The sequence below is a fragment of the Cololabis saira genome, chromosome 10 (assembly GCF_033807715.1).
Source record: "Cololabis saira isolate AMF1-May2022 chromosome 10, fColSai1.1, whole genome shotgun sequence".
In the NCBI taxonomy this organism is placed as follows: Eukaryota; Metazoa; Chordata; class Actinopteri; order Beloniformes; family Belonidae; genus Cololabis; species Cololabis saira.
In genome coordinates, this window is record NC_084596.1 from 21,717,783 (window position 1) to 21,738,142 (window position 20,360).

Consider the following 20,360-nt stretch of genomic DNA (forward strand, 5'->3'; position numbering starts at 1 on the left):
AAGCAGTATTTATTTTATAATCCCAGGCACTCTTTTCATTCACACACAAACAAGCAATGATCTTGTATTTACTTTTCCTTTAACAATTTTAACCTATTGGGCAGATTGACCAACGTTTAGATGAAACATGCTTTATTTGTTTAATTTGTAGAACACTACAGTAAAAAATATCTTGCTTGATCTAAAAAAATTGAGGTGACTTTCTCGCATGAGATTTTTATGTAGATCAAGAAAGACTGGTCTTCGTATAAACTACTCAATTTCTAGTATGTATAAAAAATTAATTTGCAAGTAAAGTCAACTTAAAGGGGACCTATTATGAAAAACACGGTTTTTCTTGCTTTAACATATATAAAGTGGTCTCCCCTCAGCCTGCCAACCCAGAGAAGGAGGAAAGCAACCAAATTCTGCAGTGTCTGTACAGCCCGATGAGCCATCCAGTCTGATGTGGCTTCTACGAGCCGTTCAGATTCTGCGCATTTTCGTTGCGTAACCAAAATGCAAACCACGCCCACAACTATAAAACCGTGTAACTGCATGCAAGCGTCCAACTATCGCTTCGCACTGCGTGACATCGGACGCTCTCTGTCCATCTCCCTCCAGCCACCTGCACACTTTATTGAGATTTTTGTCGTGAAATGAGGAGGTATCATAGAGATAACTTCTCATTTCAATTAACTGGATCAGCCGTTCCTACAGCGCTTTCAACCGGCTTTCAACGCGAGTGGCAGGAAACGGCCAGCTCAAAATGGCGCGCCGCGCTGCGTCGCTGCGGCCAGTTAGGACAGTCTAATAGAAAATAGAGCAATGGAATTGATTTTGTCGCTGACGCTCGCTCGTATCGCATGCAGTTATGACACGGTGTAACTCCACCAGCCGGAGCTTCCGCCATTTTTTCGTAGCGGTGTATCGCGTCATTCAGGCAGCCAATCAGCACAGTGCGTCATTATCATAGCCCCGCCCACTCAGAATCCCACATAGATAATGAGGTTAGAGAATGGAAAGATAAAGACATGGCTCAGAGACTGAATTTCTAATTTATTTAGCAAAAACAATCAAAAGCTTGTTTTTAAGACATTCAAGGCCTTTTTAAAATAGGGATTAGATGCCATAATAGGTCCCCTTTATTTTTTATTCCTTTTTTCTTTTTTTTCCCTTTTTTTTCTTTTCTTTTCTTTTTAAAGTCAATTTAATTTTGATAAATAAATGAATGAATGAATGAATGAATGAACATGCTAAAAAAATATATAAATATATATATATATATATATATATATATATATATATATATATATATATATATTTAAACCAAAGAACAATAGTTAAATAATAATCATGATAAATACAGTATAATATAAATCATAACAATCATAAACAAAAACATGCCTCACATATCATATTCTCCATACATTATAATACTCAATATACACCATGCAGCAAATAATAATAAAAAGTAAACTAATAATAAAAAAATAATAAAATAATAATAAAGTAAACCCAACACAAATAAGTTGACTGTACTTGCAAAATGTATTATTTTTTGTATAAACTACATAAAATGAAGTAGTTTATACAAAGACTAGTCTTTCTTGATTTACATAATAATCTCATGCAAAAAGTTGACTTTTTTTTTTTTAAGTAGATCAAGCACAATATTTGTATCAGTGTAGTGAATATTCCCTATCATGAAATCCATAACAGGAAAATAGTATTGTTTCTCTTAAAAATGAAGGATGAATGAAATTCATCTTGCTGGTAATCTGGATCCATGCCCAGTCCTTTAGTATTAGTATTAGTAGTGGTCTCCAGCTGAGTTCCATCAGCTCTTATCAGGCCGGTGCGGCTGCCGCGCCTTTTCCTCCCTGCGTGAGTGACGGCGGGTCAGCTGACGCAGCACCGTAACCGACAGCTCTTAGCGGGACCTGCTGGCCGCAACCTGCACCTGAGGCTCCGCAGAGACACGACCAGGGTGAGTCCCCCACCCCACACTCGGGTTAAAACAGGAACAGGTATAATACGTGGGTTTTACGGTGGTTTTGGGTGAAGCAGATGAAGCAGCTGAGCGTGTTTGAGTCGCTAGCAGGCGCCTAGCAGGCTAACGCCAGGCTACATTAGCAGCTACTCAAGGCTGATTTATGGTCCCGCGTTACACCGACGCAGAAGCCTTCGGCGTACGGTGCGCGTCGATGCGTAACCTACGCCGTACCCTACGGCGTAGGCTCTGCGTCGGTGTAACGCGGCACCATAATTCAGGCTTCAGTCCCCCACTATTTCACATCCTTTTGATTCCACTGAAGGTCATACCTTCATCAGAGTCGGGACTGGTCACTATTTGAATGAAACCCCGTGTGTAAGGAGCTGAGCAGGGTGTTTTTATTTGAGCTGTGTGGGTCTGGAGCTGGCCTGAGCCAGCAGACATCTTGACTTGGCCGATAAAAGGACGATTAAAGCCCGGCAGGTAATTACTCCGGGATTAGGCGGTCACGCCTCGGCTGTGAGCGGGGACAGGGCTCCGGTAATCCCTAGTTTGTGTCGGGGACCGGTCCTCCTGGTGGGCGGGACTCAGGGTTCAGGTTTACGTCCTTCATCTCTTTCTGGAAGATTCATCTGAAACCCGGAGCAGCTTCTGTCCAACAACGACACAGACATCTCTGTAATCCCAGCAACATTTTTGTCATTTCCATTCTCACCAGACTCAAGAAACATCCACCAGATTAACACTTGTGCTGTCTTTGGGTCAAAATGACCCAATTCTTCTATCCTTCTTTCCTCCTGCTCTCTCCTTCCTTCTTCCCTTCCTCTTTTCCTCCTTTACTCTTTTTTCTTCCTACCTCCCTTTCGTCATTCATTCCTTTATTTCCTTTCCTTATTTTCTCCATTCCTTCCTTCTTCCCTCCCTTCCTTCCATCTTTTCTCCCTTCCTTCCATCTTTTCTCCCTTCCTTACTCCTTTCTTCTTTTCTCCCTTCCTTACTCCCTTTCCTACTTCCTTCCTTCTTCCCTCCCTTCTTTCTTTCCTTTTCTCCATACCTTCCATCTTTTCTCCCTTTTTTCCTCCCTTCCTTACTCCCTTTCCTACTTCCTTCCTCCTTTCCTTTTCTCCCTTCCTTCCATTCCTCCCTTATTTCCTCCCTTCCATCTTTTCTCCCTTCCTTACTCCCTTTCCTACTTCCTTTCTTCCTTACTTCCCTCCCTTCTTTCTTTCCTTTTCTCCATTCCTTCCTCCCTCCCTTCTTTCCTACCTTTCTCCCTTCCATCTTTTCTCCCTTCTTTCCTCCCTTCCTTACTCCCTTTCCTACTTTTTCTTCCTTACTTCCTTCTTTCCTCCCTTCTCTTTCCTTTTCTCCATTCCTTCCTCCCTCCCTTCTTTCCTTCTCTTCCTTCCATCTTTCCTACCTTCCTTACTCCCTTTCCTACTTCCTTCCTTCTGTCCTTTTATCCTTTCTCCCTTCCTTCCATTCCTTCCTTCTTTCCTTCCTTCCATCTTTTCTCCCTTCACCCTCCCTTAACCCAAAGACAGCACAAGGGTTAAAAGATCGAGATGGGATAAAATATTTATGATTGGTTATTCGATGATGGCTCCCAATCCCGGATGAATGGGGGCTAATTTGAAGTAAAATAAGGCATTTCCTGTATTTCCCTATAATGGGGTCATTTTGTATGTACGTGTTCTCGCATATGCATGACTTGAGAGAGCAGAAAGTGTCCAAAGTGGTGCAGCTGCAGCATATATTCAGCTGCCAGTAGGGTAATGTGTGTTTGTTTGTGTGAGAGGGAGGAAAAGCGGATGTGAGACAAACGCCCCTCTGTACAGTCATTACTCCATCTTTTTCTGCTGCTTTCACTTCCCAGTCACCTCCTTTTTCCTTCCTCTGTTTCTGTCTCTCCTCAGGGGGAGTTTGGCTTCACCATGGCAAGTTGTGTTTGAGAAGCAGCCACGATGATTGGAGGACTGTTCATCTACAACCACAAGGGGGAGGTCCTCATCTCCCGGGTCTACCGAGATGACATAGGGTACGTTTCACACAGGCAAACCCTCTGCAAGGCTCCTACATTTCTGGAGAAATTTGAGTTCAGTGATTTAAGATCTGAACCTGCGTGGGTGGACTAGTTGAAGTTGATTGTAAATTAGAGGATTTTTTCACACCATCGTGCTAAAATCTTGATTGTGTTTTTGAAAAGGAGGACGACTAAGGTTAATTCAGGATCACATTTTACTTTCGTTAATTATTTCAACTATAAAATGAAATGTATTTTCTAACTATTGTTCAAAATTAGCAGTTTTTACATGTGATATACAAGGCATTTAAACTAAGTACAAAGGTATGGTCTGTTAAGGAAAATAATGCAATTGTTCATTCTTCTAACAACCCATATTCTGTAGTGGTAATTTCATTCATTATCAAACCACACATTCATTTTAAAGGGGCCCTATTATGAAAAACACGTTTTCTCTTGCTTTAACATATATAAAGTGGTCTCCCCTCAGCCTGCCAACTCAACAAGGAGGAAAGCAACCAAATTCTGCAGTGTCTGTACAGCCGCCCGGATGATCCATCCAGTGTGATGTGGCTTCTACGAGCCGTTCAGATTCTGCTCCCGTCGTTACGTAACGATGGGAGCGATTTACATCTGTTGGCATGAAACCACGCCCACAACTAACTCCGCCGGCCGGAGCTTCAGCCATTTTTTTCGTAGCGGTGTATCGCATCATTCAGGCAGCCAATCAGCACAGAGCCTCATCATCATAGCCCCGCCCACTCAGGATCCCGCATAGATAATAAGGTTAGAGCAGGGGTCTCAACCTCAAATTGCCTTGGGGCCACTGCAAGTATTGTCATCTCATAAGAGGGCCACTTCAGCGTTCACAAGAAACAAGATGACAAGAAAGTGCAATGCGTCTGAAATTTGTACTTCTTTTTCGACATGAACAACTTCAACAACTTTTTACATGACATACTGAACAGCAAAATACAATTATATAATTTTTTAACAAGTTTTTTAATACAACAATTTTTTAACAGGTTTTTTAACACAACAAAATAATTTTCCCTTACTTTGAATTATCTTGCATACCTTACTGAAACCGAACAATCAACTAAGAAATGCAGTCCTTGAATACATTTGTACCTCTTTTCTATTTCTTGCCAGGCACTACACAGCGTTTCTGCTCACACAGATGAGCTACATTTGCCCTTATGGAGGTCGCAGTTGAAACCCTGAGTACAGCTTCAAGATGGGCATTACTAAGCCTGGACCTGTACTTGCACTTATTAAAGTTCATAGTTGAGAAAAGTTTCTCACACACATATGTGCTCCCAAAAAGTCTGCTTCTCCCTGTGCATCTCTGAATTTATTTTTCAGTGCACCGTTGCACTGTAAATCAATAACTTCCATTTGCAACACACTGGGGACACTCTCCACATCAGCTGAGAAGGGGTCTGCAAACAGCTGGAAAGTGTCACGATGTGCCTTAAAGTCGGCAAAGCGCAGGTCAAATTCCTGCAGTAGGCTTTCAATAGCAGAAGCATATTCATCACCACTGAATGCTGCACCCTCCTCCACAAGACATCTGCATGTGTTGAAGTGACTGAGGTTTTTCGCTGGAAGCTGAGTTTTCCATAGTTTCAGCTTTGTGGTGAAGGCTTTTACACTTTCATAAGCTGCTGTGACAAGCTGACCAGGACCCTGCAGCTTCAGGTTAAGGATGTTCAGCTCACGTGTGATGTCCTAGGAATGCAAGGTCCATGACCCATTTTGGATCATCTAATTCAGGGACATCCATTCTGCCATCATCCAGGAACCTCTTCACCGCTGATCTTAACTCAAAAAATCTTTTGAGCACATTTCCTCTGCTAAGCCAGCGCACCTCAGTAAAATAAAGCACATCACCATATGCTGCCTCAATTTCCTCTAAAAAGGCCTGAAACTGGTGGTGCTGTAAGCTCCTGGACCTAATGTAATTAATACATTTCAGGACAACGGACATGACATGTTCATATTTGAGGCATTTGCTGCACAGCGTCTGTTGGTGAATGATGCAGTGCAAAACAATTGCTGGATCTGCATTTTCCTCCGCTAACTTTCTCTGCACCAGCGCTACCAGTCCGTTTTTTTGACCTGTCATTGAAGGGGCCCCGTCAGTGGTTACCGCCCACCAGTCGCTTCCATGGCAACCCAGCGCGTTCCATCGCGTCACACAGATGCTGAAAGATGTCTTTGGCTGTAGTCCGTCCATGCATTGGAGACACACTCAGTAACTCTTCTGTCACTTCAAATTGTTCATTAATCCCCCTGATGAAAATGGCTAGTTGAGCAGTGTCGGTTTTATCTGTGCTTTCATCAAGCGCCACGGAGTATGCAGTGAAAACGCTAGCTTTTGTGCGTAACTGCTCGTAAATTTCACTTGACAACTCGCTAATCCGCTCTGCAACGGTGTTTGCCGACAGAGAAATATTGCTAAACAAGACCTTTTTTTTTTCATCCCGCGGCGCGCTTATCTGACCATTACAGCCTGCACCTGCAACGTGCGTGTTACACCGTCACGCAAAACTCGGAGAATTCGTGCCCCCACAATAATAGAGGTGCCTGGATTTTTTGTCTTCTCCCGTCCCACAGAGAAATGTCCCGGACAAATATAGGCTATCTGATTTAATGTTAACATGATCATCATTGTGGAGCTTGATGGATAACCTTTCGCGCACGCATCAATTGGGTACGGTCTCTTTTCTAAGAGAGACCTGAATAAGAAACATGTGAGATAAACACACAACACAATAAATTTAAACATGACTTTTTAGTTCTATCCAAAACTTTGCACCATCACACGGCACATACAAATGTCAAATAAACAACATGAAAAACTGCTGATATTAATGTCGCATGTATTCTGTTTGAAAAACTAAAAATAAGAATGAAAATATTCAGCAACGCCTCTTTAGAACCTATGACCTAATTAACAAATGGCAACAACAGCTGTGAGTGGTTCGAAATGTAACACTAATAAATAAATGACAATAAAATAAATAAAAATAAAATAAACAATGTTAACGAATGAAACGAATAATTTAACAGATTTATCACTTGGCCATATTACTGTGGAGGAAGAGAATGTTGCTGACGGACTGCGGTCCCAATCCCGTGCGTCTCTCCTCCAAGTTGCGCCCACAGACACTAAACGCCCTCTCTGAAGGCGCACTGGATACGGGGACACTAAAAATGAAACGCGCCAGCTTTGAGAGCGCAGGGAAGCGCTCTTTGTTGAACTTCCACCATTAAAGCACAATGTCTGGGTCTGGTTTATCAGAGAGCCGGGAGCTGAGATATTCAGACATTTCATCATCAACCGGTTTTTGCGCTGAAGCAAAGACGCGTAGTCTTCCCAGTCTGCGAATCGGTCTGTGCTTTGCTTTTTAGTATTATATAATTGATATATATATATATATATAAATAAATATGGATTCATAAAATGGCTCATGCATTTTCTGTTTTTATAAAACATACTGTAGCTAAGCCAACGCTTTAAGCCACTGAGGTGTATTTCAACGGAAGAACCTTTTTGACGCGCTTACTTTTAATATGCCAGGTGCATGATGAATGAATGTCCACTTAAACTTTCTTTGCGATGCACAATATACATTTATTTTACACTCACATAGTCCAGTTTGCCAGTTACAGACATCAGCCCGGTGCGGCATGTCATTCCGTGCGTACGTGCGTGCGTGCATGTGGCCAAAAACTGTTTCCTCCTACCAGTCGCAAACACACCTGGTGAGCCAACAAAGGTTCACGGACTAAATAGGTTTCGCCATCACACTGAAGCCAATCAGCACCTTGTAATCTGCGTTTACACATACATTTAAACACGTTGTCTCGTGCATCTGGGGGCTTCATCCGTAGCAGTCGCATTTTAGGAGTCAGGAGTGTTGCAATCTGTACATCATGTGTGGAGGGGTAATGCAAATGTGTCACAGGTGCCCATCAGTTCTTCCCGACACGAGGCACAGACATTGGCGACTTCAGAGAGCAAGGGCTCGGGATGCTGCTTTGCAGTGTTCAGCGAGTCTCGCGGACCACGGCAGTGGAAGTGATGCACTGGGAGTGGAGTTGTCGGACTCTAGGTCATTAGTAGCATCCTTAAATAATTTATTCTGTAGGCGTACATTTAAAAAAAAACGTGTTTTTATTTCAATTTTATACGAAGAGGGTAATTTAATTTGGTATGAAACAACTATAAAAAAAAAGGTAAATGGAAAAAATAGTTTTACGGGCCAGATTACATTACATTTTTGACATTGGGTGCGGGCCGGGGGGAGGGGCAGCGCGGGCCGCAAACGGCCCGCGGGCCGGGAGTTTGAGACCCCTGGGTTAGAGACTGTGATGATAAAGACATGGCTCAGAGGCTGCATTTCTAATTCATTTAGCAAAAACAATCAAAAGTTTGTTTTTAAAACATTCAAGGTCTGTTTAAAATAGGTATTAGATGCCATAATAGGTCCCCTTTAAAGGATTAAATGTAGCCATGTATGTAACTATTCCAAATTTATTTCAAAGTTGACTGCCACCTAGGCACAAGTAATTAAGACACGGCAGACCTTCACAATGATGGAGCATTGATGTTGGCTCATTTTAACATCACTGTGTACTCTGTGGATATATGTCAAGTAGATTGCTTATGCCTACACTTATTTTTTCATGTATTAGTTGTCTGCTGGTTTTAAAGACATTACCCAAAAAATCTGCTATTAGTCTTTGCACAGTTTTGTAAGCCATGCTTTTATCTTCATTAGTGCACAGTTAGCTGTCCTTGGGCTTCACACTGGAAAAAAACCACTGGGGGGAAAACGGAGGAATGAGACAAAACAGACGGGTTCAGCTTACAAAAACATCAGGCAAGATCCTGTAAAGAGGATAAAAATGACCTTCAACAGTTTTCAAAAATAACATTAACATAACCCAAAGTAGAATCAAAGGTATGAAAATCACAGGCAGGCCAGGCCTCCATAGTATGTGTTGTTAAATTATTAAGCACATAAAATGTTTCATAGAGAAAATATAACTGAATCACTGAAGTGATCATTTTAACATCATACAGGTTCTTTCCTGATTGCTGGCTACAGTGTAATATGAGAAGTGTTTTTTCTCTTTTTTCCCCAAGACTTGCATTCAGTTTAATTCCAGATGTTATCACCTCATGGCTATATGAAAGTATCAACAAGATCTAAATTAAATCTCTGGAGCTTTTGATTTTTCAACACTGAAGCTTTTCATAGAGTGGGGGAAATGTAAAGATTTGAGCAATTATTAATTAATTAACTAATTAATTAATAGTAAGATTGTAATCGTTGCTTTGTACTACTGTTTACATATGAAACTTGGAAGTTGTACATCTGTGTATCCCCAGTCCTTCAATTTGATAGTGAATCCTTTTTTTTTTTTTTTCTAAAAGTAAAATAATTGGTTAAAGTTTGAAATGATGCAAGAATGTAAGGTTTTAATCCAAACTTGTTTACCCTTTTTATTTTAAACCCAGTCACAGAGAGAGCAGAAATGTGAGAGCTGATTTCCATAGTGTTATGGTATTTTAGTGCACCGCAGCAGTGTTTGGTCAGTCAGTGACTTTATATGCAGTCCAGGAAAACATTCAAGTGTTTCATCCCATGAAAAGTTGCTGCTGCAGTTGTGAGCTTGATGGAAAATGAAAGCAGCTTAGAATAGTAATGAAGAGTTGCTCCGTGTGACCTGGTGCTTCAGCACATTTCAACCCTTAAATGGACCTTGGACTTAAAATTAAATGCATACAGTGTTATTCAGGTAGAGATGTTTAGAGCTACTTTATTTTTGACCAGAACCAAAATGACAAATAAGGAAACCCTGACACAGGATTTGCTGGCCTTTGATGTCTAGTAGACACACAGAAACCTTGTTCTTTTTGCATTAACACATTTTAACTTTGGTCTTTGTTATTGTTTGCATCACTATATGTTTTGGTGATTGTCTTCACTGGAAAATGGCTCTAAACTAGGGCTGGGCGATATGGACCAAAAGTCATATCTCGATATTTTCTAGCTAAATGGCGATACTCGATATATATCTCTATTTTTTTCTGTGCCTTAATTGGGGTTTCCCCCAAAGCATTATAGCATAGCATCTCTGTTAGCTTCATTTTTTTCTGAGGCAAACCCTTAAAAAAACAGTCAGTTTTAATACAAAGCCTCGTGCCAAATGTCACACAGGTACCTTTTGTTAACAGAGGTCTGCACAATATCAAAATGTATAAAACAAATGAAATAAAAATAAACTGCCTGCATATATAGAATAAAAATGCTTCTTGAATAAAAGAAAACAAATATCCCTTTCCTGCATAACAATTAAATTAAAATACACTGTGCAATTAATACAATGTAGACAGTAACAGGCAGACTTTTCCACTGAGGTTGACAGTTGACAAATAACATTTGTGCAAATCTCAAATAAAACATTCAAGTCAATTTGTCACAAAATAAGCTATATCAAAATCATTTAAAAAAAAACAATTTTATTTTTTTAAATCGATATAAACGATATTGTCTCGTACCATATCGTGTTTGAAAATCTATCGATATATATTAAAATCTCGATATATCGCCCAGCCCTACTCTAAACTTGTAGAAATACATGAATGCAGCTGGTATACTTTTTTACAATTTATATTAGACTAAATGCTGCCAACCTTTTCCCTACATATTCAGTAATGAATATGTAATCACAGTAATCATCTTACTCACTCTGACAACATGATACACGAAAATGTCTTGTGCATTTTTGTCTGTCCTCTTCATCCTTTTTTTCCTCTCTATCCTCTGTATTACCATTTTCCTTCATCTGTTCATCTTGGCCCCTGTAGGAATAGGTAAGAGCAGCTACAACCTCCTGAAGCATGAATCCTCCCTCTCATGGCCACAGAGCAGTGAACCCATAAACCCTCAAATGCATGTCCATTTATATTCCACAGTCAAATTCTTGGTGGTTTCTATAAGCATGAGTCACCTGTAATGATATTACAGCAAAAAATGAACCACTTTCTACTGGAATACAGTTGCAAATCAATCAAAGTCAAATAATTCAAACCCTGCTAGAGCCTGTCTGTGAATATTTTTGTTCACTCTCAACTCTGCCAGTACCCTAGCACGTAGTATAAGCATGAGATATGATTGGCTTAGTTCTCCCATTCTTTGTTTCTGCCCTGACCTTTTTTTTTTTTTTTTTCTCTCTCTCAGAAACTCAGATGAGTTTATATATTATGCAGTGGTTTATCTGTGGAATTCGGCCTTGGACCCTAGAGATAATTTGTAAGGTTGAGGCTAATGATTTTGTTGCTTGCTCAAGTGCTGTATGGACATTTCCATTTGAAACAATGTTTGGCTTTTGGCACAGGTGTTTTATTTTTATTTATTTTAAGCAAAATCTTAATGTGAAGAGGAAACAAAACAAAGCAGACCATGGTCATCCTCCTAGACTTTAATAGCTGTAATCTTAATTCAGAAATTGCCCAACTGATTTTCTGCAGTTGTTTGACAGACACTGTCTTCCAGCATAAACAAGGTCAACCATGAAAGCTATGCCTGGTCTGTTCCTTCCTCTCAGTACATTTCTGTAGAAAGAGACAATAATAGCGATTGAAGCCATTGTGTAATTTAAAAAGAAGATAGATTTTCTTTCCGTCAGTTTACATGATGACATGTTTTGATGTTGGTAAAGCCTGCATTTTGTGACAGGGAATAGATTTCAGGGTGTTCCCTGGCATTTAACAGTAGTACCTGGTATTCTTGTCAGAACATGTGCAGAGCCCCATAAACATAAATCCATGCTAATCCAGGCTGAGTTTTCCCAAAGTACCTGTGGTAATACTCTCTACAGCAAAGCTATACTTATCATGTTATGGCTCACTATAACAAAATAATTATGTTAATTGTATTACGAAACATATCCAAATATGGATGGGCTTGGGATTGTGTATTAGTTGTTCCGATACACCTGAAAATAAGTGTATCATTGAGTATTAACATTTGCACAGAATCCCAATTCTTTGTTGCTCTGAAAACGAGCACAATAAGTCGCACAGTGCTGGCTGGTAACTTCCTGTTTTGAGTCGCCAGATGGAGAAGCAGAAGCTTGAATTGCTGGACTAAGCTAACTGTCTGGCATTATTATGTTGACCTTATAGTGTTATTTAAGGTTGGAAAATCCCACCAGGAAAACTGGCCTGGTCGTCACGCAAGGCTGTTTCCAAAGGTGGCATATATGGTGCTAAAAATAATACAAGCAATCTTCTTAAGTGTTTAAGGAGCCATCACATGAAAAACACAAGTTTATCGAGTCAAAGGTGAAAGAGGAACGTACCGCAGCAGCAAACCCTGGAGTTTGCCTTTTTCAGAATGAGGGGAAATTACTTTTTTTTTTTTTTCTCTCTCTCTAAAAACAGACAAAACTGTGAATTCTTTCATCGTAGATATCGGTAGTTGAAATTCTTAAATTCCACAGGTTTAAATTCAAATTGATCATCCACGGCTGCGGTACAGTTTCCCACGACATAAATGCACCTCTGAAACTGCTCCCTCCAAACAATATGACTGGTCATATTTCATGTCAGCTGAAGGAAGTGCAGGCAGTACAGACCCCCAAAATTTTCAATTGCATATTCTGTTTGTTTTAAACATATTTGTGACTGCAAGTTAAATATTGGATTTATATTATTTGGTGATTTGTTTATTTATGTATTTGAATTGTGGAATTTGGTTCTCTGAACACTATCGAGCTCAGTACCCTGTATCGGCTGATTCCCAAAGCCCAGGTGAACGGAAGGAGGAAAAAAGGTATCAGAACACCACTACCATATAGTAGGGCTGGGCGATATGGACCAAAAGTCATATCTCGATATTTTCTAGCTAAATGGCGATACTCGATATATATCTCTATTTTTTCTGTGCCATAATTGGGGTTTCCCCCAAAGCATTATAGCATAGCATCTCTGTTAGCTTCATTTTTTTCTGAGGCAAACCCTTAAAAAAACAGTCAGTTTTAATACAAAGCCTCGTGCCAAATGTCACACAGGTTCCTTTATTAACAGAGGTCTGCACAATATCAAAATGTATAAAACAAATGAAATAAAAATAAACTGCCTGCATATATAGAATAAAAATGCTTCTTGAATAAAATAAAACAAATATCCCTTTCCTGCAAATAACAATTCAATTAAAATACACTGTACAATTAATACCATGTAGACAGTAACAGGCAGACTTTTCCACTGAGGTTGACAGTTGTGCAAATAACAAAACATTTGTGCAAATCTCAAATAAAACATTCAAGTCAATTTGTCACAAAATAAGCTATATCAAAATCATAATTTTTTTTTTTTTTTTTTTAAATCGATATAAACGATATTGTCTCGTACCATATCGCGTTTGAAAATATATCGATATATATTAAAATCTCGATATATCGCCCAGCCCTACCATATAGTTAGCATAAGTACGCCATTAAAGATTTTTTCTCCTTTTTGTTGCCGTTAAATTAATTCTGATACTTGCAATGGTGTCGTCCCTATTGTTGTGGATTATCAGTTCTCACAAATGTCACCCCTCAATGTCCCAACACGCTGATTTTTGCTGATTGTTCCTTTCTTGAAAATGGTGGACGTTTGTTGTGAGGACAGACTTATTCAAGTACAGTCTACAGCCAAATATCAGCCTTATTTTGCACCGGTATTAAAATGGTTGTCAGTTCTTTGTCACGCACTGGTTTTCAACAGTTGACCCAACTCTCAACCCAAATGTCCTCCTGTTCCTTTCATCCCAGACGTAATGCTGTGGACGCCTTCCGCGTCAATGTGATTCACGCCCGGCAGCAGGTCCGATCCCCGGTGACCAACATCGCCCGCACCAGCTTCTTCCATGTCAAGCGTTCCAACATCTGGTTGGCTGCCGTCACCAAGCAGAATGTCAACGCTGCCATGGTGTTCGAGTTCCTCTACAAAATGTGCGACGTTATGACGGCCTACTTTGGCAAGATCAGCGAGGAGAACATCAAAAACAACTTTGTTCTCATCTACGAGCTGCTGGATGGTAACGATGATTGTTTGTGTAATCAAACCAAGATTTCTATAAGTTGTAGAAAATAGGAAGGTGGCAACCCTAGATTAAAGTTATGTTTGTGTTAAAGGGAATATTGTGTTACTGTGTCGTCTCAGTGAGTCAGGACTGGTTGGTTTCGATCAGGAAGTGTCCTACTTTCCCTCTTGACCATCTTATCTCTTACTGGCAGTTATCTATTTGTGTGTATACAGAGATCCTGGACTTTGGCTATCCCCAGAACTCGGAGACTGGAGCCCTGAAAACCTTCATCACCCAGCAGGGCATTAAGGGACAGGTGAGCAAGACATGAACACACAGATCTGATGGTGTAAAGCTGTTAGGTTGTCAGGGAAATGTAGATTTTCAGTACAGGCTAAAAGTGAGAGCCTTCTGATCATTTCTGTTAAAATGAAGTCCTTTCCACACAGTTTAACGGCATCCTGGATAATCACACATGATGCAAAATATTGATGTGGTTTTGCAGCTCATTGAAGTGAAAATTTTCAAAGTAATTTCTGAGATCAACATGAAGGTGAAGTCTGATTACACACGACCGTATTGAGGAAAAAAAATAAATTAAACAATACAGTGCTTTCCTAAATCGAAACCTGAAGTGGGGATTTAATGTCTTCCTATTTATACAAAAATGATTTGATAAGTGTAAGAACTTGGATTTGATGTGGGTAAGCGATGCTGAGAGACTCAAATTGATTTTTGATCATAAAGTATTTGCACTTGCTGACTATTTGGAGAAAGCGTGGGATAGGCGAAGAAAAGTAACGTATATGTAAAAATATCCATTCTGGTTTTTGATTTATTTATTTTGTTTTTCCGGTGTACATTGTGCAGCTCCCAATTAAGTGCGTGTGATATTGTGTATTTGTCTTATAATCCTGTAAGGGATGGGTCTTCGGACATGACACAAAAATAAAATTCATTCATTCATATAACAAAATTGTACAGGGAACTTTTGAAGTCTTTCTGTCTGTATTATGTAGGAAAATGTACATGCAATTACTTGTCAATGTTTAAACTAATTTTGTGCAGAAAGAAATAACCTTCCTGATTGATCTATAAAGTGTGTCCACCTACCGTGTAAATAACCACCGTACCGACTAACATTAAAATGTGCTCTTCTCTTTTTGTGTCATTGTCTACACCAACTGTTGGACATTTCAGCACCAGGTAAGAGCATGCTGAAATTCTACTTTGTAAGAAGAACTTATTCCGTCTATGAAACTATGCCATATCTGATTTCCATTGTCCCTGTAGTGCTAATGAACTCCTCTTTTTCATGATCCCCTTTGTGTTGAAATTCTGTCCGGCTTTTCCTTTTGCTGGATAGTTATACAGTTTCCCTGTTTCACAGACAAAAGAGGAGCAGTCTCAGATCACCAGCCAGGTGACGGGGCAGATCGGCTGGCGTCGTGAAGGCATCAAGTATCGACGCAATGAGCTTTTCCTGGATGTTCTGGAAAGCGTTAATCTACTCATGTCTCCACAAGGTCTGTTTACATCTCCACAGCAAACGCAGGACTGATCTCTGATGTGACAGCTACGTTTTTTTTTTTTAATATTATTGTTGTTTTATCTTTCAGAAGTGTCAGTAAAAAAATGTTATCAGTCAGTTTTGTCTTTCTCATGATAAATGGATTTTTTTTTTAAATTTTTTTTAAATTCTTGGACATATTTGAGGGAGAACCTTTGCACCCAAAACAAATATGTAGGTTCAGCATTGCCACATCAGTTTCCACCACTGACATTTGACTTTATTGGTAGGGTTTTATTAAGTTTGACGTTTTCAGATTGTTCATTTTTAGGAGTTCCAGTACATGTACCGTATTTTCTGGACTATAAGCCGCTACTTTTTTCATAGGTTTTGAACCGTGCGGCTTATACAAAGGTGCGGCTATTCTGTGGATTTTTCTTCCACCGCTCGGGCCGCTCTAACCGGAATTAGAATCAAAACTAAGACAAAATAAATGCAAAGCAGAATACAATACTTCTTCTTTAGCAGATAGAAGCAGATTTCAAACAGATAAATAGATAAATAAATACCGGTTATTTTCTCTTGGTTCTGTCCCGTTTTAATCAGCAAAGTTGCTGCCGTGTTAAAAGACACTGTTAGGAAAGGATCTATTTAGGTACAAACATGTGCATCATTTACAGTTCAAAATCCTTCTGTACATGTAGTAAATATCTAATCTAACAACATAAATATCTGCGGCTTGTATATCTTTCTTTTTTTTTTAAATACAGCGGGTGCGGCTTATAGTCCAGAAAATACGGTACACTGAAATTTCTTTTTGACCTTGAAAGCAATAGTTGACTGACTGGACACACCCACTTGATCTCCTCATCCAAACCCAAAACCACTATTTATAATTATAACCCTACATTGCAGGCCAGGTTCTGAGTGCCCACGTTTCAGGCCGAGTTGTGATGAAGAGCTACCTGAGTGGAATGCCTGAGTGCAAATTTGGCATGAATGACAAGATTGTCATCGACAAGCAGGGGAAGGGAGGAGCATCTGATGATGCAGGGAAGAGGTGAGTGATGCAGAGGAAAGAAAGACAGGTTGACAATCAGAAAAGAGTAATATTTTGACAGGTGAGACAATTATTTAGCTATTGTACATTTCACCCTCTCTTATTGAGTGGCTCTGTCTTTTAAAACTCTGAAAGGACAAGCAACGTCATTGTTGAGATGAAAGAAACTGCAGTCTGTGTCCTATTTCTGTGTTATCAGTGTTGTCTTTGTTGTTACCAACAACACAGGCTTTACAGTTTATTTTAATTTTTGCTTTCCTTTGGATGCATTTCTCCTTTCTTTTCCTTCTCTTTCTTTTCTATGTGCTGTACCTCAGTGATTTAGGGGGAGGAAGGTACTGTACTGACAAGTGAACTCACCCTCTGCCACAGTAACCCACTCATCCCCTTGTCTTGTAAAAGCTTTGAGCATCTTAACATCTCATGCACTGTCTCCCTAAACACTCAGTTCAGCTGAAACTTGCCTTGTTAGCTCTTCAGTGGACTGCTTGGTGATTGTTTCCCTCTTTAAGTAGAGTGGTTTGTTTGACTAGCTCACACCTACCCGCTTGATGTTTAACCCTTCTCCCACATGCATAATAGAAACATGTCATATTTAACTCCAGAATAGCAACATTAACCTGAACCAGATTCACATGTTTTAATACCCATAGCAGTTTCCTTGTGTATGTTTTTAATATTCTGTTTTAACATCTGGACATTGAGGGAGAGTCATAGTTTTATCTTTACAAGGCTGCAATCTATTTGTATGTTTAAAAATATTTGAGTAATACATTATTTGGTTGTTTTATGTCTGATGTGTTCTTCCTTGTATTAGTGGGAAGCAATCCATAGCCATTGATGACTGCACTTTCCACCAGTGTGTGCGTCTCAGTAAGTTTGACTCTGAGCGGAGCATCAGCTTCATCCCTCCCGATGGAGAATATGAGCTCATGAGGTCAGTAATTTAATTTGTATTTTTAAAGTTTTATTCATTACTAAACTGTTAAGACAAGAAGACATGAGATAGTGAGCAGTGATGTTCTTGAGCCTAGAATCATTAAAAGCATATTGCACATGCATTTGTTCGTTTTCTGGGTTAAATTATTTACTTTAAAGGAACCAAATGAACTCGTGAAAATCTTCATACAGGTATCGCACCACTAAGGACATCATCTTGCCATTCCGAGTAATTCCTCTGGTGAGGGAAGTGGGCCGCACTAAACTGGAGGTTAAGGTGGTCATCAAGTCCAACTTCAAACCCTCTCTGCTGGCTCAGAAGATTGAGGTCAGCTCTTTTTCTTCTCATTATGATGCATATGAACGATAAACTTGTCCACATTTTAGCCGAGCTATAATTCTATCTTGACCTTCTTTGTCCTGTTACGTATACACATGAGAGGAATGGATGTAATGACCAAAGTATACAATAGGTGGTGATAGTACCCACCTAATAAACCTGCTGGTATTGGGCTTTGATTCTTGACATATTACACCAAAACTACAAATAAATGCTTCCAAACATGTTACCTGGGTCCGTCAGTCCAACGGAGAGATGTCTGGGTCTGTTTACATGCATTTCAAAACTACAGTTTTGGTAGTAGTCTTTTCTAATGTCATGTCAATGTACAGGGCATATTTTTAAAGAGCAATAACTAACTCTTAAAGTTTCAAACCTACATGTGTAAAGCTTGATTAACTTCAACTTCATTGAAGTTTTTTTTATTTGCATTCCTTTAGGTGCGAATCCCAACACCACTCAACACCAGCGGCGTGCAGGTGATTTGCATGAAGGGAAAGGCCAAATACAAGGCCAGCGAGAACGCCATTGTCTGGAAGTGAGTATAAGCTCCAAAAAAAGCTGTTTTAACCATGAACGACCTCCCCTCTTTGATGTCTGTATAACTTCATCTTGATGGGTTTCTCTTGCCTAGTAATATGAGGCAATATTTTCCTTGAAAAAATAATTTGACAAGTTTTGTATTTTATTTCTGATGTAAATCACAACTTGACATGTTTTAGGATCAAACGCATGGCTGGAATGAAGGAGTCTCAGATCAGCGCTGAGATAGAGCTGCTGCCCACCAATGATAAGAAGAAATGGGCCAGGCCTCCCATTTCTATGAACTTTGAGGTAAAAATAGTTGTGTGTGTGTGTGTGTGTGTATTCCTCCCAGTCTAACATGTACACTCGGGCTCACAAATCAGTTTCAGAAGTTGCTTTCAGCACGTTTCATACTCAGATTTATATACCCGATGTTATGTTTAGTTAACGCATTGCTGTACAGAGTTGGACTTTGGATTCATTGAGGCTCCTGCTGTGCAAATCTGTGTTTTTCTTTCTTATCTACACACGTATGCACAAACTCTTCCTGCTTAAAACACACATAGGACCCAGCGCCCTGCATAGCCGACATACCCCGGCTTGTTCCAACTTTTCCTCTTGATTTTCTGCAGGTTCCTTTCGCTCCATCTGGCCTAAAGGTGCGCTACTTGAAGGTGTTTGAGTCCAAGCTTAACTACAGTGACCACGATGTCATCAAATGGGTGCGGTACATCGGTCGCTCCGGCATCTATGAAACCCGCTGTTGAAGTTCAGCTCCCCGCAGGCAGCAAACTGACCACTTCCCTCCCATCGATCCTGTTAAGAATCTTTTTTTTCTTCTTTCCTCCTATGTCTTCTTCCCTTTTTTCCTTCCCACTTCTTTCCCACCAATATCATCCCTTCTTAACTAGATGTTGGAGACTGAATTTACATCGTTTAAAAAAAAAAAAAGTAAATATGGTGTAATCCACAGATATATGCAAAATGTGAACCATTGTATCGTATATATCTAGTAGTGATGAGTAAAATTGTAAAGCAACTGGTATCTGATAGAAAAAGACAAGTTGAAGGGGGCTCAGGGGGAGAAGGCTGGAGGCTTGAACAGGTTATCTGTTGTTTATTCAGTGTTATTGTTCCCCTATCTTCTCTCCACTTTAGAAATCCCACAAGTCCGTTATCACTGGTAAGATGGTTTATTGCTGTTGTGATTTAAAAATCTTAATTAACAACTTATTTCCCAATCCTCCAAAGGATTTGATCTGATTGGTTTTGGGGGATAGTCATTTGGATCTTGTGTACTTGCCAGTCAACGCAGCGAGAGTGAAATCATTCCCAACTTTGTCTGTTTTGGATAGTTGAGATAAAAGGATGTTGTGCAAGCTGTTTTTGTACTTTCAAGTGTATTGTTTTGTTTTTTTTTTCTGTATTTTTTTCACTTTTAGTAAAGAAGTCAAAGTTATAACAACCTGCCTGGTAGGCAGTCTTGATGTTAAACCATCATCCAAATGAACCACAACTTTTATAAGCACTAAAATCGACTCACTACTTTTCATTCAAAAATCAGTCCCTGGAGTGTTTGCAGTGATGCGTGGTCTCCCCCTGGTGTTTGCTTCGCCTCTGTCTACTTCTTGTTTGTAGCCCTGGTGACCGTTCTGTCAAATAAAATCTATGTAACGAAGCCTGCCTTTGCTGTTTTATTTAAATGTCATCACATGAGTTAATTCGAATTGATTTGCTTTTTTTTTTTTTTTTTTTTTTTTTTTTTTTTTTTTTTTTAGGGCTTCAGTGTAGATTTTGGTAAAATCATTCATTCTGGTTCTCATTTTTTTTTGAGAAACTGTCTAAATGAGAAATTTAAACCTGAATGCTTAGTCATAAGTTAAATACAGAAAAC

At 39.6% G+C, this 20,360-nt stretch overlaps 1 protein-coding gene across 1 annotated transcript; it reads left to right on the plus strand.

Moving 5' to 3' along the window:
• The first annotated feature begins 1,825 nt into the window (after positions 1-1,825).
• On the plus strand, positions 1,826-20,144 carry LOC133452594 (AP-2 complex subunit mu-A-like). Its single transcript, XM_061732010.1, has 13 exons — positions 1,826-1,969; positions 3,892-4,013; positions 13,839-14,104; positions 14,326-14,408; positions 15,293-15,298; positions 15,483-15,618; positions 16,518-16,662; positions 16,980-16,997; positions 17,480-17,599; positions 17,794-17,929; positions 18,382-18,479; positions 18,664-18,775; positions 19,099-20,144. Exons 2-13 carry the CDS (start codon positions 3,940-3,942, stop codon positions 19,231-19,233), a joined length of 1,329 nt encoding a protein of 442 aa, XP_061587994.1. The 5' UTR covers positions 1,826-1,969; positions 3,892-3,939; the 3' UTR covers positions 19,234-20,144.
• The last annotated feature ends 216 nt before the right edge of the window (positions 20,145-20,360 follow it).